This window comes from Salvelinus alpinus, chromosome 6 (genome assembly GCF_045679555.1).
Source record: "Salvelinus alpinus chromosome 6, SLU_Salpinus.1, whole genome shotgun sequence".
Classification (NCBI taxonomy): domain Eukaryota; kingdom Metazoa; phylum Chordata; class Actinopteri; order Salmoniformes; family Salmonidae; genus Salvelinus; species Salvelinus alpinus.
The window spans coordinates 39870086-39897845 of record NC_092091.1 but is presented as its reverse complement, the minus strand read 5'-3'; the positions used below and the strand labels follow the sequence as shown (position 1 = coordinate 39897845).

The following is a 27760-nucleotide window of genomic DNA, read 5'->3' as shown; positions in this document are numbered from 1 at the left end:
AACTTGACTGGCCTGCACAGAACCCTGACTTCAAGCCCATCGAAAACCTTAGGGATGAATTGGAAGCAGGCTTAATACCCCAACATCAGTGCCCAACCACACTAATGCTCTTGTGGCTGAATGGAAGCAAGTCCCCGCAGCAATGTTCCAACATCTAGTGGAAAGCCTTCCCAGAAGAGTGGAGGCTGTGATAGCGGCAAAGGGGGGACCAACTCCATATTAATGACCATGATTTTGGAATGAGATGTTCGACAAGCAGGTGTCCACATAATTTTGATTATGTAGGATATGTCTATTGTAGTGAGAATGAGATAAGGAACCTGAAAAGGTGTAGATAGATAAGGTAAAGATAGGTCCATACCTAGAGTCTATCTGGCTCTGGATGCGTGTCCAACGTACAGACAGCTGGTTGACCTGTTCGCTGTATCTGGACAGGTCCACGTCACACCTGTGGAAGGCTCCGCGCACCTGGCCATTCCAGTGGACCGCCTTCCCCAGCTCCGTCTCCATGGAGACCAGGACGGCCCTCTTCCCCTCCAGCTCCGCCCTCATACTCTACACACACACACACACACACACACACACACACACACACACACACACACACACACACACACACACACACACACACACACACACACACACACACACACACACACACACACACACACACACACACACACACACACACACACACACACACACACACACACACAACAGAGCATCTTAGATTTTAATCAGAAAGTTAACTGTCCCTTTTAGAGTACATACCGAGAACCCAAATAACCACAAAACTCACAGACTTCAAAACATTTACTAGGGCCCTATGAAATAAATATTTTTTTTTGGCAAATTCCGTTTAGTTTTTTCCCAAATTCCGTTTAGTTTTTCCAGGTTTCAGATTTTTCCCCTTTTCAGGTTTTCACTCTCAAAATGGACACTTACCCTGCCCCCATCCCCAATGGACATTTATCATTGCTACAATTGTAAATGTGTAAACAGTATAATTTTTTATTATTGACTCATCACTTCTTTTTTTGTCCTGCACTGTTGGAACTCAGAGCATAAACGTTTCACTTAAGTCTGAGATTACATCTGCGACCCTGTGCATGTGACTAATAAACTCATCTAATAAAAAAAATACAACAAATAATCACTTTTTTTTAACAGAAAAACAACAAAATTGGATGTTCTAAGTCCACAACAGTGCTTAAACCACATCAGGAGAGCACTTTTGAGGTTTGGGAAAAATCTAAGAAATGCTCTTTTTTGGGTGTAGATACCTTTTAATTCAAGTGCACATCAGCAAGAGACTTGCTTGGTTAGCAGTGTTTCTATAGCACAGTTTGATTGCAGAGTTTGCTAAACAAATCACCACTGGATTGATGCAAATAATCATGATATCATTCTGCCAGATAGGCATCGACTACTTTGTAATTTACATTTAATTGAGATAATTTTTTGGAAAGCCTTTCCATCTACCAGAAGACGGTTGTCATTAGCTTCATCGCTTAGGGCTACATCAATAAAAAAAGAATTGATTGTTGAATTCTGTTTTAATGTCTGTATTCCTTCCTCGTTTTCCACATCACAGATTTTATTGGGCCCTAATTTACAAACAGACCATTTTATCCTAGAAGTACCACATACAGCTAACTGACAGGCTGAATAATTGGTGTGACAGACACTGCCATTACCACATTCTTTGGGCTTGTGTGTCATACAGTAAGTGTTACCTTCAGAGTGGAACTGTAGTCCCCCACCTCTGCAGGATTCAAGGATGTGGTCTCCTTCTCTGTCAGTCTGGCCTCATGGACCTTAATGATGTCCTCAGCCCTGGACACACTTTGCAGGAGGGCCCTTAGAGCCCGCAGTCTGGGATGGGAGAGGGGGGAGGACAGAGAAGAGAGAGAGAAGAAGGCGGAGAGAGTCGCAAAGAACGAGAGAGAGATGGAGAGAGAATTTGTCAAAACAAATTAGTTACACTTGAGCAATGAGTGGTGAGTGTCTGTATATAGAGTACCGCTATGGGTATGCTGCAAGAGAACTCTTTCAGGCTGTGGGTGTATGCTCATACACTACTGTATAATGTTTACCTCTGTAGGTATGCTGCGGAGCACTCGTCCAGACTGCCCAGTCTCTCGTTGATGAGGCCGAGTTGGCTGTGTAGGAACGTGGCTTTGTCAGAGTCAGTCATGTTCTCCAGTTCCTTCAGAATACGCTCCTTTAGACGCAGGTACTCCTCACGGATAGAGTCCACGTCCCGCTGTACAGACTGGGGAAAACACACACATTTAGTCACATGCACAAACCCAAACCTACATACCCAGTAGTACTCCTAGTAAAGTATACTCCTAGGTATATTCTATCTGTGTGTGTGTGTGTGTGTGTGTGTGTGTGTGTGTGTGTGTGTGTGTGTGTGTGTGTGTGTGTGTGTGTGTGTGTGTGTGTGTGTGTGTGTGTGTGTGTGTGTGTGTGTGTGTGTGTGTGTGTGTGTGTGTGTGTGTGTACCTCTAGCTGTGTGATCCTCAGGCCACAGTCATGTGCTCCGTCCTCTGCCAGACAGATGTGGATGTGCTGAGTAAGCCCCGCCTCTGCCCCCTCCAGTCTCAGTCTGAGCTCGTGCAGCTCCGTCAGGCTCTGTGATGTCACCGACGCCACCTTCTTCTTCACCACTACCTTCTTCACATGATCTTGCTTAGTCGCCACTACCTTGGCCTCCTCTTGCTTGGCCGGCAGTATCCTGGCTTCCTCCTCTGCTTTGATCTTCTCCTCGTTGGCGGTCTGTTGTGCAGCTAGGGAGAGAGAGATGAAATGCTGGTGTCATTTACTGTAAGGTACAGATCCAATTTAGGTTATTGACATGTACTCAGAGTAGACAGGTGTATATCTTCTCACTGTAAACAGGTAGCTGGACCAGCAGGTGGTCGTAGTGAGCATGGGCTCCAGTGTACTGGCTCTCGATGCTCCTCTTGTCCTCGTCCTTGAACATCTCGGAGCCATGGCAACAGTGGGTGAACTCTGAGTAGTGTGTCTCCAGACTCTTCAGGATGCTGCGGTACTCCTCGGGACGCATACGGGACAGCTGATAGGACACAATAATGAAGTTCTCGTTAATTTTTTAAAATATTATTAAGTATGACAAAGGGCATACTTATTTAGGTTATATATTCTGTTATTACCATTTTTAGGTCTTTTTTTGTAATCCTAGTATAAGTAAATAGTGGGCTGTATAGCAAAGCGCAACCCTGACACTTGAGCTAGTTGTGGTCTTCTAAGTAGTTACAAGGATGTGTTTACGGAGATTATGGTGGTGACAATGATAGTGGTTAGCGCAGTGACTTATAGACTTACCATGGTGATGGTGAGTGAGTTGATACGTGTGAGGTCCTGGACATAGTACTGCCAGGAGATGAGACTCTTGATGTTGATGTAGAGCTGATTCCACACAGACAGGATGGCCTCATAGTACTGCTCATTCCTGATGGACCACACAACACAGATGGTGATTTAATTCTCACATTGTGTGTTTGTGTGTGAGTGTGAGTGTGAGTGTGAGTGTAAGTGTGAGTGCGTGCGTGCGTGCGTGTGTGCACTGCGTGCCTGCATGTGTGTGTTCTTACTTGTTGGCCAGGTTGATGCCAAGGGAGTTGGGTGGTGGCACCAGCAGACAGACAGAGGGCACCAGCATGTCCAGTCCTCCTGGTCCTGTCACCTGCCACTTACTGCGCTGGGAGTTGTCTTTCAGTATGCCCTCGTTGCCCTTTAGAATCACCTTCTATAGAGGGACATGCACAATGTTAGACAGGAGTGTGTGTGTGTGCATGCATGTAAGAGAGAGAGAGAAAGAGAGAGAGAGAGAGAGAGAGAGAGAGAGAGAGAGAGAGAGAGAGAGAGAGAGAGAGAGAGAGAGAGAGAGAGAGAGAGAGAGAGAGAGAGAGAGAGAGAGAGAGAGAGAGAGAGAGAGAGAGAGAGAGAGAGAGAGAGAGAGAGAGCTTGTGTGTACATTCATGTCTCGGACCTGGTCTTGTTTGAAGTCACACAGGGCCTGTACCATAACAGGACAACTGCTCTTCTCCTCTTCAGGGTTACGTGGTCTGAGCCTCACGATGCTCTTGGACTTGTTGACTAGGTGCTGCACCTGGCTCTTATTCTCCATGATTCGCTCCTTCTCTTTCTGTTGGAGGTTAAGGGTCAGAGGTCAATATCCCTATCAGAGGAAAGGGGGAGCAATTCTATTCTATCTTCACAAATGACTTCCTATTCCACACGTAGTGAACTAGTTGTTCACCAGAGTGACTACACTCTTAGAAGAAATATGTGATATTTAGAACCTTAAAGGGTTCTTTAGCTGTCCCAATTGGAGAACTCTTTGAAGAACCGTTTTTGGTTGCATGTAGAACCCTTTGTTCCAGGAAGAACCCCTTTGGATTCCATGTAGAACCCTTTCTACAGAGGGAACCCAAAAATTGTTCTACCTGGAACCAAAAATGGCTATCTGGGGACAGCCAAAGAACCCTTTTGGAACCCTTTTTCCCAAGAGTGTACAGTCAAAAGTAGTGCACTATATGCGAAATTGGGTGTTTGAGATATAACCTTGTACATTATATCTGTGGTACCTTCAAAGATGTACATGTCTTACCTCCAGGCCTTTGAGTAGTTCCAGCAAGTTTTCAAGGGGCATGTTTCTGTCGCTGGTGAACTTCTTACGGATGTTCTCATGCGCCTTCTGCAGCTTATTGTACATCTCATTGGCCTCCTTGAAGAACTCGCTGTAGGCAGCGTTCTCCTTCAGGTGGACATGGATACACTTGGTGATCTGGAGGAGCCAGCTCCACTGGGTCTGCAGAGTGTCCATGTAGGCCTGGAAGAAATCAAAAAAGAAGGATAGAGGGATTAAAGAACGAATAAAAGGGGGATGGAACGGAAGATGAGAACTCATATCAAAATAACCATCACAGCAAATTAGATAGCTAGACATGGCTAGATATCACGGGCCCCAGGAAGAGTAGCTCTTGCGACTGGAACAGCTAATGGCGATCCAAATAATCAAATAGATATTCTTCTCGACAGACATCTCCTAACCTCGATCTTCTCAGAGGCAGGGTGGGGGTTCTTCAGAAGGCTGTCCACTTTCAGCTTCAGTTTATTCAGGTCCTTGTCCTTCTCCTCCAGGGCACTCATCAGTTTCTGACAGAGAAAAACAACACAGTTTACCGACAACACAGTTAGGGCAGAACTGGAGAGGTAGAGTTACTGTTAGGCCCTGGGGAACCATTGGGACTGGAAGAATGATATGTGGTTTCATTGCACAAGTCTCAGAGGTTTGGCAATTGGCATTATACTTCCCTAGGGTACATAATGCAAAACAGATTAACAACACATAATGATATACAGACACACAATACACTAGACGTGCCAGTCACGGGACTAGAGACTACCAAACATTACCAATGAACAGGAACAATTACAGCTAGGTTGCGTCCCAAATGTCACCCTATTCCATACATTAGTGCAGAGCCCTGGTCAAAAGTAGTGCACTATATAGGGAATAGGGTTCCATTTGGGATGCAAGCAGCCTGTATGGCCTCTATGGGAATCATCAATTAGCCTCTCCGCCCTCCCACTGTGACACTTCCCCCTCTGACCCTTGACCTTTAACCCTTGACCCAGTCCTTACCGAGTAGCTCTCCTGCTTCTTGGGGATGTAGAGGTCGATGTTCTTGTCCCCCCAGTCAAACACCAGCTCCTCCTCCTCTCTCACGTTCACCCACATGATCTGTCTACTGATCGCCTCAATGATCTGCTGCATCTCCCTCAGCTGGTTGCTACGACCATGAGACATTTTCTGACAGAGTGAAAAACATGGTGAGACTCATGAATCGTTAGGTACAATCAATAAAGTCACAAATCCATTGTGGCATGACTAACATAGACAGACAAATGAAAACAAAGATGTTCAGTACAACACAAACCTAAAGAAAGATAATATAATGGTACAACAAATGTATTATACAGTAATGCAGGGGTGTGTATGTGTGTTTTCCCCAGAGCCTCTGTCACCTGCAGCGTGTCCCATTCCTGATCCAGAGCATACTGGTTGGCCTTGTCTCCTTTCTTAATCTGTAGGGAAGAACACACAAACACTGAGAGAGAATCACACACACTCAGTCACAATCACACACAAACACACTCCCAGAAATAGAATGTGTATGAGAGACAGTGTGAAAGTAACTGTGTCTGTGTTTGTGACAGGTGTGTGTGTGTGTGTGTGTGTGTGTGTGTGTGTGTGTGTGTGTGTGTGTGTGTGTGTGTGTGTGTGTGTGTGTGTGTGTGTGTGTGTGTGCGCGCGTGTGTGCGTGCGTGCGTGCGTGCGTGCGTGCGTGCGTGCGTGTGTGTTTGTTTATGTGCGTACCCACCAGTTCAACCTTGGCCTTGTCCACCTCGGGGCTTCTCTGTATCGAGCTGTGGAACTTGCTGTGGCTGATCAGCTGCTGCTCAATGTCTGCAGAGGTATCTCCCCACTGAGAGGTCTCTATCAGATGCTGGAATACAAACACATTACGATCACATTATAACTACATCTCAAATACATTATAACTACATGTGAAATACGTTATAACTACATGTCAAATACGTTATAACTACATGTCAAATACATTATAACTACATGTCAAATACATTATAACTACATGTCAAATACATTATAACTACATGTCAAATACATTATATCTACATGTGAAATATATTATAACTACATGTCAAATACATTATAACTACATGTCAAATACGTTATAACTACATCTCAAATACGTTATAACTACATCTCAAATACATTATAACTACATGTCAAATACATTATAACTACATGTCAAATACATTATAACTACATGTCAAATACATTATAACTACATGTCAAATACATTATAACTACATGTCAAATACATTATAACTACATGTCAAATACATTATAACTACACCTCAAATACATTATAACTACATGTCAAATACATTATAACTACATGTCAAATACATTATAACTACATGTCAAATACATTATAACTACATGTCAAATACATTATAACTACATGTCAAATACATTATAACTACACCTCAAATACATTATAACTACATGTCAAATACATTATAACTACATGTCAAATACATTATAACTACATGTCAAATACATTATAACTACATGTCAAATACATTATAACTACATGTCAAATACATTATAACTACACCTCAAATACATTATAACTACATGTCAAATACGTTATAACTACATTTCAAATACATTATAACTACACCTCAAATACATTATAACTACATGTCAGATACGTTATAACTACATGTCAAATACATTATAACTACATCTCAAATACATTATAACTACATGTCAAATACATTATAACTACATGTCAAATACATTATAACTACATCTCAAATACATTATAACTACACCTCAAATACATTATAACTACATGTCAAATACATTATAACTACATGTCAAATACATTATAACTACATGTCAAATACATTATAACTACATGTCAAATACATTATAACTACACCTCAAATACATTATAACTACATGTCAAATACATTGTAATCTCACAACCACAACACACACCTTAACCATAACACAAATACACATCTTCACCACAACACACACACACACACACACACACACACACACACACACACACACACACACACACACACACACACACACACACACACACACACACACACACACACACACACACACACACACACCTTAACCATAACACAAATACACCCTACACACAAATACACCCTACACACACACACACACACACACACACACACACACACACACACACACACACACACACACACACACACACACACACACACACACACACACACACACACCTTAACCATAACACAAATACACCCTCAACCACAACACACACTCACACAGAGCTCAACCATAGGGAGAAGGCTCCCATGTGTGTGTGTGTGTGTACACAGTATTCAACTTGGTACGATGCTTAACATACACTACGTCTAGCCTCGAGCGTGTCTTCTGCATGTGTGTGCAAGTGTCAAAGCAGGCATAACCTCCAACATAACCTGCACTATCCTCTCTGTTCGTTCTCCAGTTTGCAAAAAGCTGGCAGTGGAAGGTGTTCAATAGCAAGGATCACGTACATCACCTGTGGTGGTGATAACTGTATGTTGCAGTGGGAGGGTTAAGGTTACGTTAAGACAATTACAGTACTGCGTGTGATTGTGTGTGTGCCATTTCAGGTGAATTCTAAATGAAGTTTGAGTGTCCGTGTGTTATCTGCACTGACCTCTCAGACACACACCTGCCCTTCAGGACTAAATGGTTAATGTACAGTTGCAAGAAAAAGTATGTGAACCCTTTGGAATTATCTGCAATAAACTGGTCATAAAAGTAGATCTGATCTTCATCTAAGTCACAACAATAGACAAACACAGTCGGCTTAAACTAATAACGCACAAATTATTGTATTTTTCTTGTCTATGTTGACTACATCATTTAAACAGAAGTTGGGTGATGCAACAGGACAACGACCCAAAACACAGAAGTTAATCAACAACAGAATGGCTTCAACAGAAGAAAATACACCTTCTGGAGTGGCCCAGTCAGATTCCTGACCTCAGCCCGATTGAGATGCTGTGGCTAGACCTCAAGAGAGCAGTCCACACCAGACATCCTAAGAATATTGCTGAACTGAAACAGTTTTTTAAAGAGCAATGGTCAGAAATTCCTCCTGACCGTTGTGCAGGTCTGATCCGCAACTACAGAAAACATTTGGTTGAGGTTATTGCTGCCAAAGGACGGTCACCCAGTTATTAAATCCAAGGGTTCACATACTTTTCCCACTCTGCACTGTGAATGTTTACACGGTGTGTTCAATAAAGACATGGAAAGGTATAATTGTTTGTGTGTTATTAGTTTAAGCAGAATGTGTTTGTCTATTGTTGTGACATAAATGACGATCAGAAATTCTATGACCAATTTATGCAGAAGTCCAGGTAATTCCAAAGGGTTCACATACTTTTTCTTGCCACTGTATGTGTGGGGGAATGGAGAAAATTCCCAAAAGTTTCAAACGGTCAAGTGTTTCACAATGATGACTTTAATACTATATGAACTGGGGGTATTTTGCAACACATTGTCAGAACAATTTTTGGCTCACACTAAAAAATATATCTACCGGTAAGTGCAACATGTAATATGTTAATGTCCATATAGAGTATTGAAAAATGTTAAAAATAAATATATTACATCTTCCTGGCAGGTTGCAGGTATACAACATTGACGTTGTGCAATCCTATGTAACTCATATGTATGCTTTCCTGCACTGGCATTACACATATGACTGCATGCAGTTCATCTGAAGGGGAACAGGTGGTAGCAATAATATTATGCAATCCTGTAGCATATGCCTTCCTACACGGGCATTATACATCTGTCCTGTCGGGTGTGGTTCTCCTTACCTTCTGGTGTCCAATCCAGGCCATGGCCTCGTTGAAGCTCCACCCAGCTTCCTCCCAAGCGCTACTCCCTCTGCTCCCCCAGCTCCGCCTCTGCATGGTTCCTTTTATGGCCATGTGGACCCCCGTCAACTGGTCCCTACACATCTCCACACTATGGAGGGGGGAGGGGGAGCGGGGAGAGAAGGGGGAGCGGTAGCGAATGTCAATGTTAAACTTTTCCTGAAACTCTTCCCCAAGCCGTTGCTGTAAAATATCATTTGTCCTCAGTCAACTTACCTGGTAGAATAAGATGACGTAAATAATAAAAGAAACACATGAACACCTGCGTAACCCTAACAGTGTAGAGAAAAAAGGGAAAGAAAAAGAAGTAAAGGAAAGGTATATCGTGCTGAGCAATATTAGTCATCTGTTGGCGTATCTGACCTCGAACAGTGAGAGGGAACGGGGAATAGAGAGAGGAACAAGGGGGAATAGAGAGAGGAACAAGGGGGAATAGAGAGAGGAACAAGGGGGAATAGAGAGAGGAACAAGGGGGAATAGAGAGAGGAACAAGGAGAATGGATATTGGTTTATCTGTATGCGGTAGTGGCGGTCGTCTCATAGAATGTGTCTAACCTTCGGACCACGCTGTCATACGGTTGTCCCATCTGTCTGAGGTCCAGAGCACATGCCTTCAGCTGCTCTATGTTCTCTCTGGCCATGGCCATGTAGTGATCTGCCTCCACTGTGCCGTGCCCAGAATCGCCGCCCTGCAGGACACACGGGGAAATGTCAGACACACATTATGGCTTTGTACGTTACGTTCGGTCTAGGCTCAACTTGCCGTTCTGGGTTTCTCAAACGAGAATACGGTAGACTATATTCAGTCAGGTAAATCCTTCAGTTCAAGACTCAGTTAAAGATAGGACCATGATGTATAGATTATGAGGACGCAATGCATAATCTTTCTGTCCAGATAGCGTCTATCTGTAGGCTAACTGACTGATGGCACAGTAGTGTACTTTAATAGTTAAAAGAGTACATTCTGTGACAGGTCACGGCCAAATGAACACTTTCCCTGGTTTTTTTTAAATTGTTGGTGTGTGTTTAAAGATAATCCCTGGGTTTACTGCGGACTGTGTGTCCAGACACACGCTGAGATGCACTTCTTATTTTCACTTCATGCGCGACCAAAACGCACACACATGCTGAGTCGACAATGTCTGTACGAACATGCTGAACATGCCAAATATGGCAGAGACAGATGAGAAATAGAATCTGACATGATTCTGATAAGACGTGGCTTGACAGGCTGAAAGTATTTAAAAAGCTGTTTTAAGATCTTTTGCGCACATGAAGCGGAAGGGCTGAGTCACACCTGACAGAGCATATTTCACAAATGCCTCATCCAACCACAGACACACAGTTGTGAAGACTCATCATCAGAGTGAGTGTGTCCAGTCTAATGACCTGTTATGGATCATCTCATTATTATAATATAATAGACCTGACATTTAAAGGGATAGTGCGAGACTTTGGTCATACTCGCTGTACTGGTAGACTTCCAGTCATTTTGCTAACTCCGGTTAGCTTTAGCTCACAAAACAACCTGTAACTTCTTTCATAGTGCATGTAGAGACATGCAAATGACATCCTTGAGTTCATCTGATTCTGGGTAACCAGGTAAATGCCTCAGTTGAAAATCTCGCAGTATCCCTTTAAGAAACCTAACAGTCATGTTCCTCTGCTGATTAAATGCATAGGCCTACTTGTACTAACACACCACAGTTCCACTAAAGCAAGTCAGGGGGGCTTGGTTGCACGATTGGTATCGTAATCTCAGCTTTCATACCTCAGTCTACAGGTGCAGTACATGTCTTAGTCAAAGAGTGTCTGATTACATGTACTATTGCCAGACATGAGACCGACTGTACTTAGACTAACATCATGACCAAAGCCAGTATCTCAAAGCAGACAGGACATGAAGTGACTCACAGACTGTAGGTAGCACAGAATTAAATAGAACACTGTTGTTATATATCTACGGTGGGTAGTGACTTACAGCCTGTAGGTAGTGTTCTGCGTTCCCCAGGTAGTCCTGACACTGGCCCTGCAGGATGTAGGCCTTCTGGTGGAGGCCACTGAAGGGGAAATGTCTGTAGGAGACATGGAGGGGAGGGTTATAATCAACATCTTACCGTAATCCAACCGGTCAATGTTAGGGTACCAGTCCATGCAGAGTTCACGTTCAACAGGCTTCCACCAAAATCTATCGAATAATATTTTGCAAACAAGTTGCGTGGTTGCGTTGCGCTATAGGCTACCTGAGGCTTAGGACCTGCATGGAACAGGGGTTCGCCTGGAGCAGTTTAAGTCAGAGGTAGACGCATATCAAATATCGCCGTTTCTGTTGCGTTCCCCTGCCCTGCCTTGAGTTTCTAAGTGTTTTTAAAACAAAAACTTTGTGAACTGTTACTTTTAACTTGGCATTTAAAGTAGTTTCATGATTATCATTATTGTTATCAGTATATATGTCAACATCATCGATAATATAAACATCATTATCATGATCATCATCAAACAACAACTTTGTAATCAGCACCATCATCAATATCCCCATCATCAATTACACGTTCTGCTATTGTACATCAATGATCCCAACGGTTTACTGTAATGAGTTATTATCTTAGTGTAGCAATTAGCTAGTCTTTAGTTATCCGAGGATGATTCCGCTATGCCCTAGTTGAATTGAGCATGAGTGCAGGGATAGACAAAGGGGAAATGTGAGTCAAGAGAACTGTCACATTTTCCCTGTGCCATTTGCAACACAACAACACAGAGGCTGCATTTACACAGGGAGCCCAATTCTGATATTTTTTCCCCCCAGTAATTGGTCTTTTGACCAATCAGATCAACTCTGAAAAAGATCTGATGTGAAAAGAGCTGATGTGATTGTCAAAAAGACCAATTAGTGTGAAAAAAATATCCGAATTGGGCTGCCTGTGTAATCACAAACATATTCAACTGTAACCCTGACCTCCATACTGTAGACTCTATAGAATTGTATAGGTTGATATCAATTAAACGTCACAATACGATGCAGAGGGTTCAATTTGGCTGCTGGGGGAGCAAGGAGACGACCCCCAGGTCCACTAAAACCATTGACAACTACTTGGTTTTAATATCATCACCTCTTGAAGAGCATAGTCAGAAACACATAACCGATTATTCCACATTTAGCTCTGTCATTAGAGTTATACAGCAAGTCACTGCATGCTGTTTATGATCATAGCCCATTAACTAGCCATATTGACCTAACCTGTTATTAGCTTGTTGGCCAATTTGACATGCAATATTTATGCATTAGTTCTAACATTATATGACATGTATATTTCTTTCATGGGCGAAAAATCAGTCCATAGGACTGAAAATGTATGAATTCAACAAGCATGTCTCTGTCACTAACAAATACAGTCATGGGCGGTAACTCAACAATTCACTCGAAAAGGCACACCGGGGAAATTATATTGGAGCCGTGGCTTGGTGTGGATGTGGCTTTCAATTCATTGTTTTTGGCCACATGTGAGTGGAAGTGTTGTAGCAGTTGAAGTGCTCTTTGGTTATGTTAATTCAAGTTTGAGCATGTCAGCTACCAGTTCTGAAGTCTTTGTACATGCTTATATAAGAGCATGTGGCACTAAACATTATTGTAATATCCTTAATCCAACCCAAGTGACCTTGTCAAGAGATACAGACCACATTTTGTTGTGTTACAGCCTGCATAAAAAAATTGAATAAATGTATTTTTGTCTCACCCATCGTTCACACAGTGCCCCAAAATGACAAAGTGAAAACATGTTTTTAGAAATGTTTGCTCATTTATTCAAAATGAAGTACAGAGGTATCTAATTTACATACAGTAGCAGTCAAAAGTTTGGACACACCTACTCGTTCAAGGGGTTTTCTGTGTTTTTACTAAGACATCACAATTATGAAATAACACATATGGAATCAATTAGTAACCAAAAAAGAGTTGAACAAATCAAAATATGTTTTATATTTGAGATTCTTTAAAGCAGCCACCCATTGCCTTGATGACAGCTTTGGACACTGCTCACATTCTCCCAACCAGCTTCACCTGGAATGCATTTCCAACAGTCTTGAAGGAGTTCCCACATGCTGAGCACTTGTTGGCTGCTTTTCCTTCACTCTGCGGTCCAACTCTTCCCAAACAATCTCAATTGGGTGGTCAGGTGATTGTGGAGGCCAGGTCATCTGATGCATCACTCCATCACTCTCCTTCTTGGTAAGGAGGTGCGTTGGAGGTGCGTTGGGTCATTGTCCTGTTGAAAAACAAATGATAGTCCCACTAAGCCCAAACTAGATGGGATGGCGTATCGCTGCAAAATGTTGTGGTAGCCATGCTTCTTAAGTGTGCCTTGAATTCTAAATACATCACCGACAGTGTTACCAGCAAAGCACCGCCACACAATCACATCTCCTCCTCCATGCTTCACGGTGGGAACCCTACTCTGCATCTCACAAAGACATGGTGGTTGGAACCAAAAATCTCTAATTTGGACTCATCAAACCAAAGGACAGATTTCCACCGGGTCTAATGTCCATTGCGCGTGTATCTTGGCCAAAACAAGTCTCTTCTTCTTATTGGTGTCCTTTAGTAGAGGTTTCTTTGCAGCAATTCGACCATGAAGGCCTGATTCACGCAGTCTCCTCTGAACAGTTTATGTTGAGATGTTTCTGTTACTTGAACTCTGTGAAGCATTTATTTGGGCTGCAATATTCTGAGGCTGGTAACTCTAATGAACTTATCCTCTGCAGCAGAGGTAACTCTGGGCCTTCCTTTCCTGTGGCGGTCCTCATGAGAGCCAGTTTCATCATAGTGCTTGATGGTTTTTGCGACCGCACTTGAAGAAACATTCAACGTTTTTGAAATGTCTGTATTGACTGACCCTCATGTCTTAGTGTAATGATGGACTGCTGTAGCTCTTTGCTTATTTGAGCTGTTCTTGCCATAATATGGACTTGGTCTTTTACCAAATAGGGCTATCTGCTGTATAACACCCCTACCTTGTCACAACACAACTGATTGGCTCAAACGCATTAAAAAGGATAGAAATTCCAGAAATGTACATTTTACAAGGCACACATGTTCATTTAAATGCATTCCAGGTGACTACCTCATGAAGCTGGTTAAGAGAATGCCAAGAGTGTGCAAAGCTGTCATCAGGGCAAAGGGTGGCTTCTTTGAAGAATCTCAAATATAAAATATATTAAACTTTTTTGGTTACTACATGATTCCATAGTTTTTATTTCATAGTTTTGACTTCTTCACTATTATTCTACAATGTAGAAAATAGTGAAAATAAAGAAAACCCCTGGAATGAGTAGGTGTCCAAACTTTTGACTGGTACTGTAAGTATTCACACCCCCGAGTCAATACATGTTAGAATCACCTTGCAGCGATTACAGCTGTGAGTCTTCCTGGTAAGTCTCTAAGAGCTTTGCCCACCTGGATTGTACAATATTTGCACTTCGTTCTTTTTTAAATTCTTCAAGCTCTGTCAAGTTGATAGTTTATCATTGCTAGACAGGACATTTTCAGATCTTGCCATAGATTTAAGCCGATTTAAGTCAAAACTGTAACTAGGCCACTCAGGAACATTCAGTGTTTATTTGGCCTTGAGTTTAAGGTTATTGCCCTGCTAAAATGTGAATTTGTCTCCCACTGTCTGTTGGAAAGCAGACAACCAAGTTTTCTTCCAGGATTTTGCCTGTGGTGGGGGGGGGGGGGGTTGTCACAAGGTTTAAGACAGCAGGTCGGTATTCTTGGAAACAAAGACCTCTCAATGATGCCTAATAAATTATTAACTGGGTCGGCACTCACAGATAGATAATATTCGCCCCTGCCATAGCCTAGGCTATATATACACGACAACGACACATAGGCCTATAATTATCCCCCCGACAAAACCAAGACCTTGACATAAAAAAAGAATGAACTAGATTGAAATAATGTGTTAGATGACACGGTTATATAGTGCATTGTATTTATCTTCAGTGGCAATGGAGTTGTAGCCTAGTTAAAATGTATACGGGCAAGTGAACGCAATTGTGTGACACAGTACCCTACAGCAGAATAGGGGCCTGAAAAAAATGTCTTACCCCTGTTCTCCTCCACCACCTCGCATGGAAGTATTTGAGGAGCTGTAATTATTATCGTCCATGTACTCCTGTCCGTATCTATTACCACCGTGCACTTCGGTCTGGGCATATTGTCCAGTTCCGACGCTCATGTCGGGCCTGGACCCGATACTGCGGCTGACATGAAACCCCCTCTGGGACCCGTATAGACTCATCTCTGGATCCAAAAAGTTATAAAACTCCGCTGGAGAAAAATGGTGGACGAAGAGTTTGTAATCCTGGCTGCAAAAGCTGTCAGAGGGGACTGTGTGAAGCGGTTGGTGAGCCCTCCTGCACCTGTCTGCGGAGCAGCGTCCCTAGGCTGCACCGACTTGATCTGCAACACGGAAAAGTATCGTTTTTGGCAAAACAAAACAGACCACACCTTTCATCAACCTACTTGCCTAGAAAAACAATTTAATTTAACGTTTTTTCCTTTCCACGTCCCCAGCCCTCCTCTATCTCAACCTGTACTCAGGGGTAGATGTATCATAGTAAACGTAAATCTGTCGTCCTCCATTTAGTATGATATGTACGTTTCGTAGCCTAGGTGGAGAAGTGGTGTGTGTGTTTGGTTTGGTTCTTCTATCCTTGTGGGCACCTAAAATCCCCCAAAGTCCCCACAAGGATAGTAAAAACAAGGAAAAATCTACCTCGTGGGGACAATGAGGACAAAGGATATTTTAAGTTTATGGGTTAGGGTTAGAATTAGGGTTAGAGTAAGGGGTTAGGGTTAGGAGTTAGGTTTCGGGTTTGGGTTATGGGTTAGAGTTAAGGTTGGGGTAAGGGTTAGGTTTAGGGATTAGGGAAATACGATTTTGAATGTCCCCACGAGGATAGAAGAACAAAACGTGTGTGTGTGTGTGTGTGCGTACATGCCTGTGTTTTCTGTGGGAGGGTAGGCTAATTATCTCTCAGTGTTTCAGTCTGTTGTTGAAGGTCAAACTGAAGAAGTCTTGACACTGAAATGTTTACTGTTTCTTTCCAACAGATCACTATTGATGAAATTAATGGAGTAAGAGACTATCAGAAAAGGAAAGGCCCCCTGGCTAATAAACATATCGAAGGAGATCCAATATTGGTAATCTTTAAAAAACAGTTATGTATGTTGCAGACAATTGTGACAGTTCATCTCTAATGAGATATTCATTACAACATTCATTGCAACCTCATTCAGAACAGTTTTCATAATAATAGTTTTTGGTAACACTTTACTTGATACCCAGCATCATAACATGTTATGACACAGATATAACTATGTCGTAACAACTGACATAACTTGTCATAACCTGTTATAATATAGTCATAACACTGTCATGACACATATTTAGACCTGTGTGACATATATTGCGTTATTTTATGGCTGGTTATGACACCTACATAAGAGTGTTAAAACCCACAAAACCTACTACGGTAGTTATTTAAGCTGGTTATGACACCTACATAAGAGTGTCAAAACGCACAAAACCTACCACACAAGGCAAAACATTCCATTACACCATAGCCTACATGTCAACAGTATGTTTATGTTTAAAAATATATATATATATTATTAATTGTCCTTGTAATTGTGCACACATTGATGTCAGACATGCACCTACCCCAATGCTCTGTTGCTGGTGACTGGGATGAATGCAGGAGCAGATTTCAGGAGCAGGACAAGACACCCTCTTTTTGACTGAGGACTGATATAAGGGTACATAATAGGCCTATCTGGCATATATGATTTTGATGGTCATAATGCTTCTTGACAGTGTCATAAAGTGTATTTTCTTAGTTCAAGTAAAGTGACACAGGATGGTCATAATGCTTCATGACAGTGTTGTAGTTGTAATGAATTCTTTACAGTCATTTGTTTTCATCATAGTTTAAATAACTTGTAGAAAATACACTTTATGACAAAGGATGTGAGAAACAAACTTTTAAACGAAAGGGAACTTCTTGGCAGGGAAAAAAATGAACTCAAACTCATGTAGGTCATAACCAGCCATAAAGTAACGGAATATATGTCACAACAGGTGTAAATCTATGGGTCACGACAGTGTTATGACAGGTTATGACACGTTATGTCAGCTGTTATGACATATTATGACATGGTTATGAACATGTCATAATGTGTTAAGGCACTGGGTGTCAAGTAAAGTGTTACCTAGTTTGGTAAATACTTTTATCACTGTAACACATGCCTAGACACTAACAATATGCAGATCCCTCATCCAAGACAATGGGTGTTGTCCACAGGAAAAACAAGTTTGACAGCACTCTGTCACTGGTAGAGAGAACCTGAAAGTCAATCTTACTGATTTTAATCAGCACAATAAAGAATGAGTTATAGCTATTTCCATCTTATCATCTTACAGTATCTTTAAAGCGGCACTCAGCAGTAGAAACAATAACAAGGCGTTTCCCTGCCCCTGGTTCAGTACAAAGCTGAGGGATGCGGCTGGAGAAATGTAAACTCTCGCAGATTCATAGACAAAGCTATGGATGCAAGGACTGGCCATCCATGATATCAAAACGATAGTTTTAACCATGTTTTAAAGGCTTTATAGTGTTTGTTTACATTTTCTTTGTTTACAAAGTGTTGGAGTAAAACAAGCTTATATTTTGGGTTCTGATGGTGTCTGGTGTCTGTATGTAGCCTCGCTACTTTTATAGCCTCGCTACTGTATATAGCCTCGCTACTGTTTTTCACTGTATTTTTACTGTTGTTTTTATTTCGTTACCTACCTATTGTTCACCTAATACCTGTTTTGCACTATTGGTTAGAGCCTGTAAGTAAGCATTTCACTGTTGTATTCGGCGCACGTGGAAAATAAACTTTGATTTGATGGAGTAAGACAGTTGAACTAAGTTCATTAGGCATTTATATGTTGTATTCTTCAAGAATCAATGGGTAATTATCATTAATTTACAAGTCCAAAAATGGATGTAGCAACTGCTGAATGCCCCTTTAAAGATAATATCAAGAAAATATGAAGACATTCCATCTTCACCACTAGGCATGAGCTCTTCTAAAACGTTAACAGTAATGTGTCTTGGTCTCAAATGTTGTCAATTCGAAATATAATGTTACAGTAATGTGTTGTTTACTATGTGGGGTAGCCTATCCTGTACACTGTACACAGACTGAACAGCCTTGGCCTCTGTACTTGATATTGACCAGAACGACTCTACCCCAACGAACTCAGCAGGCTCTGAGGAATCTCACAGCTCTTTCTGTGTGTGTATAGGTGTGTGTCTGTGTGTGTGTGTGTGTGTGAGTGAGTGAGTGTGTGCATGAGAGCGTGCGTGTGTGCTTGCTTGCATAAGTGAGTGTTTATGATGATTGACTGTCAGGGTACAGTGTGTGTGCATAATTCATTTATTGCAAGACTGTGTGTCTCACATTAGCTCAAACATGTAACTGCAGAATGTTGCTCCTATGTGTGTGAGGTAGGCCTATTGCACCAAGTTGGAGACCGGGGTTATGACCCCTATGCTTGTTGTCATGGAAATGCAGAGCAACATATGCATAAACCACCCTTTCTTTATCAACCCGAATCCTTCCTTCCATCTCCAGAAGTGTCAAACTTTTAATAGCAGCAGTGTGGGTGGATTGATTCATGTAAGCTTTAACTTGGTTCTTGGAGTTTTTTCATATAGAAGACCAATTCAGTACCGGCCTTATAATCACTAGGCCATAGAAAGGGTTGGTTGTTTAGCAACAAAACCAACACGTGTGCAACTATGGGGTAAAACAGACGGGGTTGGCTTAGATTGTTGACTACATATAAACTATATTTCATCTCCAATGTTTATTGAAAACATAAATACATTTGGACAATGAGCACTTGTTGTCTCAAATACATCGTTACAGTTTGGTTAGCTAGCCAGCGAATTTTAGCCATATTAGCATTAACATGAAATCAGCCAAAAGCTCAAACAAGACATGGTACTGTATCAAGAACAATATAAAACTAGCTGAAACGAGCCACTTATGATTCCCCACGTGGCAGTTTCTTGTCATTATTGCTGGCTATCTGGCCATCCAGAATAACAACAACACACGGACATCTGCCCCATTGAAGCAAGTGCATAATTTTTGTGACGTTGTCAGCTAACCCATCTACATGCCTGTTGGCGAATTTAAAAACAAACTAAAACACGTCCCTGCGTTTGTGTGCACAAATGAACACACACACACACACACACACATACACAGACAAACACGCTGACACATACATTCTGCCAAACTGACATTCCATGGCTGGTCTTCATTCTACCACGATTGAAAACAAGTAAAGAGATCAGTGTGATGGAACATATTGTGACACATCAGTGTTCTTGTCTTTCCAATGCAGCACAGTCAATCCTCCATTATGAATACAAGAAATGCATACAACAAAGTGAAGGTAATTGGCTTGAATTCTTGAATGTCTTTGTGTCACAGAGGCTCGCCGCTCTGCCAGAGTGAACTGACTCTCTCTCGCTGTTCTCATCCTCCTAGATCAGTGGTTTTATTAATCTCGCTCTTATGACGGTAGAGAAGAAAAACAGACCTTATTCCTAAAACAAAATCCCAACTTCAGCTTTAATTTTTTTGTAAATTGTTGAAAATGTATTTTGAAGCCAGAAGGAGGCTAGTTTCAGCTACATTTATGCCTATACTAGATGAGATATTTTATATATGAATGCTTCCGCTCAGTGTTTGAGACCAATTTTCCATACACACAAAAGCAGAACCCTGTTAGTGGGCATTTCTCCTTTCCCAAGATAATCCATCCACCTGACAGGTATGGCATACCCTTACAAAAATGTACCGACAACAGCACAAAGGGCAAGAAGGTAGAGACAACAATACATCATGCAAAGCAGCCACAACTGTCAGTAAGTGTCCATGATTGAGTCTTTGAATTAAGACATTGAGATAAAACTGTCCAATTTGAGTGTTTGTTGCAGCTCGTTCCAGTCGCTAGCTGCAGTGAACTGAAAAGACGAGCGACCCAGGAAGGTGTGCTTTGGGGACCTTTAACAGAATGTGACTGGCAGAACGGGTGTTGTATGTGGAGGATGAGGGCTGCAGTAGATATCTCAGATAGGGGGCAATGAGGCCTAAGAGGGTTTTATAAATAAGCATCAACCAGTGGGTCTTGCGATGGGTATACAGAGATGACCAGTTTACAGAGGAGTATAGAGTGCAGTGATCTGGGGAGGGGCCAGCTGAGTATAAGACTGTATCATCTGCATATAAATGGATGAGAGAGCTTCCTACTGCCTGAGCTATGATGTTGATGTAAATTGAGAAGAGCGTGGGGCCTAGGATCGAGCCTTGGGGTACTCCCTTGGTGCCAGGCAGTGGCTGAGACAGCAGATGTTCTGACTTTATACACTGCACTCTTTGAGAGAGGTAGTTAGCAAACCAGGCCAAAGACCCCTCGAGACACCAATACTCCTTAACTTCTTTGGGGTAGGGGGCAGTATTTTCACGTCCGGATGAAAAGCGTGCCCAGAGTAAACTGCCTGCTACTCAGGCCCAGATGCTAGGATATGCATATTATTAGTAGATTTGGATAGAAACACTCTGATGTTTCTAAAACTGTTTGAATGATGTATGTGAGTATAACAGAACTCATATGGCAGGCAAAAACCTGAGAAAAAAATCCAACCAGGAATAGGGTAATCTGAGGTTTGTAGTTTTTCAACTCTTTGCTTATCCAAGATACAGTGGAAATGGGGTCATATTGCACTTCCTAAAGCTTCCACTAGATGTCAACAGTCTTTAGAACCTTGTTTGGGGCTTCTACTGTGAAGTGGGGGCGAATGAGAGGGGACTGAGTCAGAGGTCTGCCAGAGAGCCACGAGCTGACCAGGCGTGTTCACGTGAGAGAGTTAGCTTGCGTTCCATTGCATTTCTGAAGACAAAGGAATTCTCCTGTTGGAACATTATTGAAGACTTATGTTAAAAACATCCTAAAGATTGATTCTGTACATCGTTTGACATGTTTCTACGGACTGTAACGGAACTTTTTGACTTTTCGTCTGCACCTAGTGATCGCGCGTCATTAATTTTGATTACTGGGCTAAACACGCTAACAAAAAGGAGTTATTTGGACATAAATGATGGACTTCATCGAACAAAACAAACATTTATTGTGGAACTGGGATTCCTGGGAGTGCATTCTGATGAAGATCATCAAAGGTAAATGAATATTTATAATGCTATTTCTGGCTTCTGTTGACTCCAACATGGCGGATATCTGCTTGGCTTGATTTGTCGTCTGAGCGCCGTACTCAGATTATTGCATGGTGTGCTTTTTCCGTAAAGTTTTTTAAAATCTGACAAAGCGGTTGCATTAAGGAGAAGTGGATCTAAAATTCCATGCATTACAGTTGTATCTTTTAGCAATGTTTATTATGAGTATTTCTCTAAATTGATCTGACTCTCTGCAAAATCACTGGATGTTTTGGAACTACTGAACATAACGCGCCAATGTAAACTCAGATTTTTTTTTGATTAAAAGAAATATATATATATTTTACCCCCTTTTCTCCCCAATTTTCGTGGTATCCAATCGCTAGTAATTACTATCTTGTCTCATCGCTACAACTCCCGTACGGGCTCGGGAGAGACGAAGGTCAAAAGCCAGGCATCCTTCGAAGCACAACCCAACCAAGCCGCACTGCTTCTTAACACAGCGCGCCTCCAACCTGGAAGCCAGCCGCACCAATGTGTCGGAGGAAACACCGTGCACCTGGCCCCCTTGGTTAGCGCGCACTGCGCCCGGCCCGCCACAGGAGTCGCTGGAGCGCGATGAGACAAGGATATCCCTACCGGCCAAACCCTCCCTAACCCGGACGACGCTAGGCCAATTGTGCGTCGTCCCACGGACCTCCCAGTCGCGGCCGGCTGCGACAGAGCCTGGGCGCGAACCCAGAGTATCTGGTGGCGCAGCTAGCGCTGCGATGCAGTGCCCTAGACCCAGGAGGCCCGTAAACTCAGATTTTTTGATATAAATATGAACTTTACCGAACAAAACATACATGTATTGTGTAACATGAAGTCCTATGAGTGTCATCTGATGAAGATCATCAAAGGTTAGTGATTCATTTTATCTCTATTTCTGCTTTTTGTGACTCCTCTCTTTGGCTGGAAAAATGGCTGTGTTTTTCTGTGACTTGGCTCTGACCTAACATAATCGTTTGGTGTGCTTTCATCGTAAAGCCTTTTTGAATTCGGACACTGTGGCTGGATTTACAACAACTGTATCTTTAAAATCTTTAAAACTTGTATGTTTGAGGAATTTTAATTATGGAATTTCTGTTGTTTTGAATTTGGCGCCCTGCAGTTTCACTGGCTGTTGACGAGGTGAGACGCTACTGTCGTGTCTTTGCTATCGTTAAATTGAATATTTATAGTTTTTGTCATAGATTCCTATAATTAGGGATTACGCGATCACTTGAGTAATAACGTAACTAATTAACTATGAATTCAAGGGCACCAGGGAAAGTTATTCGATTACAAGGTTATAATTTCCCAATATAACCTTTCAGATATTTTCATATCTGATCAATAGTCCTCTAATTAATGATTTATTTACTCTACCTTACGTCAGTCTCATTCCAATCGCTGATCTGCACGAACCCAGTCTTCACTATGAGTCATCCATACATCAATTGTCTTAAATCATGTATTTATTACTAACTAATTAATTCACAGAAATGCATAAACAAACAAACTTAAAATAGTTACATGAAATGATGGGAGAAAATATGCCCTAGTGGGCTAAACCGGCATGGCGGCTGTTAGACAAAGGGAAAGTTGCGTTCGACTAAGAATTCACTACAGAGTCCATAATTATAACAATTGACATGCTAATCCTTACGCATGAACGCTCACTCATTCGGGAACAATTGCAATCAATATATATATAGTTACGTTCAGTGTGTGTCGTCTTGATCGTTGGAGAGAAGTTAGTTTTGGTTGTGGATTGTTCAGAGTGTCATTCGTTATAGAATGGATGTTTCGGCGGTTGTCTTTCTTCGCGTTCAATGATACCGAATTCCTAGCTGCAGACTAGTAATCAATATCAAAACTTGTTATTATTGGTATAAGAGTTTTAACCACGTGGTATAGAAAGTAATTCTACTCAACCTTCGTTCTCCTCCTTGGAGGATAAACATGGTCTGAATGGTCATTTCCTAAAGTTGGCTTTTATTCAGATAGCAGAGAGGGGTGGTCCCATGGTCTCTGACCCATACTGGGATCAGGGCGGTCCTTGGATTTAGTTCAAATCAAGAAGGTATTTGTACTTTTCTTAATTAAACAGTCCAAAATCATACTACACAATTATACAAACAGTATCATACTCACTCATTCATTTTATACAACACACAGATGTAAACCTCATATCTGAGGTTATTATATAAACAGCGGTATGGTAATGTGGTCCCACAGTCTCTCCTGAGTTTCTCACATGGGGACAAATGGACATGTTAATAGCTGGACTCCCCACCGGCCTTTAATACTTTTTCCGGAACATGAAATCTGTTCGTACCTCAAGTTCTGTGAGGTGGAAGAGAATTCCTTTGTCCTGAAAGTTTACTCTCTGTCTTAATACTGTTTGTGGTGGGGAGATTCTCAGGAATTTACGACATCTCTCTGTGATCACCGCATGGGTTGTGGTGGAAAGGGAGAGGCAGGGAGAGGGGGATGGGGTTTGCTATACCCACGCAGGCAACGTCATGACACTACCGTCCCACATACCCTAGAGAGGTTAACCGGCCCACAAGAATGGAATGGTCTACCGTATCAAAAGCTTTGGCCAAGTCAATACAAATAGCAGCACAACATTGCTTAGAATCAAGGGCAATGGTGACATCATTGAGGACATTTAAGGTTGCAGTGACACATCCATAATGTCACGACATCCGCCGAAGTCAATCCCTCTCCTGGTTCGGGCGGCGTTCGGCGGTCGACATCACCGGCCTTCTAGCCATCGCCGATCCACTTTTTTTGGTTTTGTCTTTGTTTTACACACCTGGTTTCACTTCCCCAATTACTTGTTCATTATTTAACCCTCTGTTCCCCCATGTTTTTTTGTGAGTGATTGTTTGTATGTTAGACGGTCTGTTATTGTAGGCTTGCTTTATTGTATTGTATTTGCCTATTTTGAGTAAATTATGTACATTTGCTCATATCTGATGTCCTGCGCCTGACTCCTCTACACAAGCTACACAAGCTACACACAGACCTCTTAACACATAACTTGAGCGGAAACCAGATTGCATACCAGAGAGAATTTTATAGACATCAAGAAAGCCATTCAGTTGAGTATTGACAAGTTTTTCCAACACTTTGATAAACAAGGCAAAATAGAAATAGGCCTATCTGTTAGGATCAGCTTGATCTCCCCCTTTAAATAAAGGATGAACTGTGGCTGCCTTCCAAGCAATGGGAACCTCCCCAGAAAGGAGAGACAGGTTCAAAAGGTTGGAGGTAGGCTTGGCGATGATAGGGGCAGCAACCTTAAAGAAGAAAGGGTCTAAACCATCTGACCCAGATAGTTTTTGGGATAAAGTTTCAGGAGCTCCTTTAGCACCTCGGACTCAGTGACTGCCTGAAGGGAGAAACTTTGAAGCAGGGGAAAAAGAAGGAAGCATCGGGGATAGTTGCATTAGAAGGGGTGGGAGATGAGGAAATGTTGAACGGGCAAGGAGGCATAGTTGAGTCAAATGGGAATCCTGACTTAATGAAGTGGTGATTAAAGAGCTCAGCCATGTGCATCTTGTCAGTAACAACCACATCATTAACTTATTTCTCAAAACCAATGCATCAGGTATCCTGCAAAAGCCAACATGGATAGAATGCAAGAATTGCCAAATATTTGCCATATTCTAATAATTCTCATGTGCCTACGTATCGCAATGGTCCGTGCCATGGTGAAACTTGCACTCAAGCAGGCCTAGATGATCTGAAACAATTTGATGTTGAAACTTCAAATTTCAGTGTGAAACAATTCGGGTATTCTTGAAAGTTAAAACAATCCTTGTTCTGCAAAGAAACATATTTTTTTTATTGTTGAATAAATGGATTTTGCAGGAATTAGGCATTTAGAATAAAATTTGGAGTGGAGCTTTATAGTTGATAACATCATGTACCCCGTGTACCTTCAAAATTATTTCACAATTTCAAAAAACAGTTTCCATCATCATTTGTCGCAATAAAGAAAGTTGGACAAAACTGTCATATCTTCAATAGACAAACATATAATTGGAGGACACAGGATGCAATCTTTACATGTAATTTACTAGGAACTGATTTACACCACTATCTATCATGGAGAACAATACTCAACTAACTACAGTATCTCTATGGCTCACAGAACGGTTACCAACCTAGGACCGGTGATAGCGCAGCCTATTGGTTAGATGAGCCAGAATCATTTATCACTCTATAACACTCCTCCCTCCATAAATCTGAACTAACTCTTGGTTAGTTTAATTAACATTTTCAGATGTAACACCCACTGTATGAGTATTCCACAAACAATAACAGTAACCATTCTCATAACTGTAACTGGTCTCATAACTGTAACTGGTAAGTAATCTCTTCACTTAGCATCAATAACATAACCTTAAAGTGTGTTTCTTATATCAACTGAATAACTGATTCAATGTTTGCATTGTCATTTCACTTTTGTTTATTGGAAGCAAGGGTAGACTACCTTACTTCCTAAAGGAGATAAGGGCGCATTCTAGTCAATGAGAAACAAATATCTCCTTTACTTTCCAAACTCTCCAAAATGAGCTGGAGGTTTCCTAACTCTTTGAGAGCATCACAATTCCCCTCTAGGTGAACCTTTGTTGTTTTCCTTAACAAGTGCATTGTCCGTTGGTGGCCGTGGAGTACCTGTGTCCTGTGGTAACTCCTCGCTTGCTGGACTGAGCTCTGTGCTGCACGTCACTGGCTCTGCGTAGTCCTGTTCCTGTCTGCTGTCCTCATCTCTGTTGTCTGTCACTGGCTATTCATAACTTTGCTAGTGTAGCATGTTGGCTAACGTAACGTGAAATTAATGAGCCTCCACACAGTCAGTCAGTGCGGGAATGTGATCATTGCACCCAAGATTGAGCTACAACTGGCTAGGCAGTTGGTAGCCTAAATCCTGCCTGATGTTACTGCTGTTCCTAAAGCCATTGACATATGTTAGCCTAGTGTAACCACACACACAGTGTGTGTGTGTGTGAAGGTTGGGAGATTGTGTACAAGCCTACATCGCCCGATTGCGAGCCATAGTTGATCACTATTGGGGGGGGGGGGGGGGGGCTGTCTTATGGCTACCCAAGTATTTCCGTGGAAATATAATGTTTATTTGGAAAGTAATAAATATATTTTTTAAATACTATTTTTTTTATACTAACTTTTACTCTGGTTAAAAATATGAAATGGTATTACATTTGGTGAAGAACACATTATGACTTTTTTAGGACTCAAAACTCAAAGTTTAGGACTTGAGACTTGACTTGAGACTTGTTGGTCTTGACTTGAGACTTGACTCGGACTTGCCTGTCTTGACTTGGGACATGACTTGGGACTTGAGTGCTAAGACTTGAGACTTACTTGTGACTTGTAAAACAATGACTTGGTCCCACCTCTGCTTGGTATACACTGAGTCTCCAACTACAAAACTGTGAGCTTTTGCATGTTTGTCATGGTAAGTTTTCTGTCCTGCTTGCTTAGCCTGCACCTTACTCTTTAGGTCTGGATGTATCAAGTCTAACGTGCACCTCAACTTCCTCCCCATCATCATCTCAGCCGGTGAAAGTCCGTGGTTGACTGTGGCGTGACACGATAGCTAAACAGTTTCTCAGTTTTGTCCCCCACGAGTCGCCTGCACTGTTTTTCATTAGCTCTTTGATCGTCTGAATGGCTCTCTCTGCCAAGCCATTTGGCGCAGGATGGTGTGGTACCGCAGTGACGGGTGATTCCAATCTTTGCCATGAACTCCTTACTGTTCTCACACACAAAACACTAAGCGTTGTCTGAAACAATCATCTCTGGAATGCCATGAATACTGAAACTGTT

At 41.9% G+C, this 27760-nt stretch overlaps 1 protein-coding gene across 2 annotated transcripts in view; it reads right to left on the bottom strand.

The window, feature by feature from the left end:
* The window catches only part of LOC139578676 (desmoplakin-A-like), a 32157-nt gene extending 16014 nt beyond the window's left edge, over nt 1-16143 (bottom strand). The window contains exons 1-17 of one of the 2 annotated variants that reach the window (XM_071406604.1): nt 15679-16143; nt 11558-11651; nt 10132-10265; nt 9517-9667; nt 6420-6545; nt 6064-6123; nt 5681-5848; nt 5086-5190; nt 4643-4864; nt 4022-4177; nt 3624-3778; nt 3355-3481; nt 2899-3085; nt 2512-2795; nt 2097-2275; nt 1737-1875; nt 362-555 (exon numbers count right to left, since the gene is read on the bottom strand). In XM_071406604.1, coding sequence (XP_071262705.1) covers nt 362-555; nt 1737-1875; nt 2097-2275; nt 2512-2795; nt 2899-3085; nt 3355-3481; nt 3624-3778; nt 4022-4177; nt 4643-4864; nt 5086-5190; nt 5681-5848; nt 6064-6123; nt 6420-6545; nt 9517-9667; nt 10132-10265; nt 11558-11651; nt 15679-15872 — 2675 coding nt within the window. In that variant the 5' untranslated portion in view covers nt 15873-16143. The remainder of the gene's footprint in view (nt 1-361; nt 556-1736; nt 1876-2096; nt 2276-2511; nt 2796-2898; nt 3086-3354; nt 3482-3623; nt 3779-4021; nt 4178-4642; nt 4865-5085; nt 5191-5680; nt 5849-6063; nt 6124-6419; nt 6546-9516; nt 9668-10131; nt 10266-11557; nt 11652-15678) is intronic. The other variant, XM_071406605.1, reaches the window with a different exon arrangement.
* Nucleotides 16144-27760: the final 11617 nt, after the last annotated feature.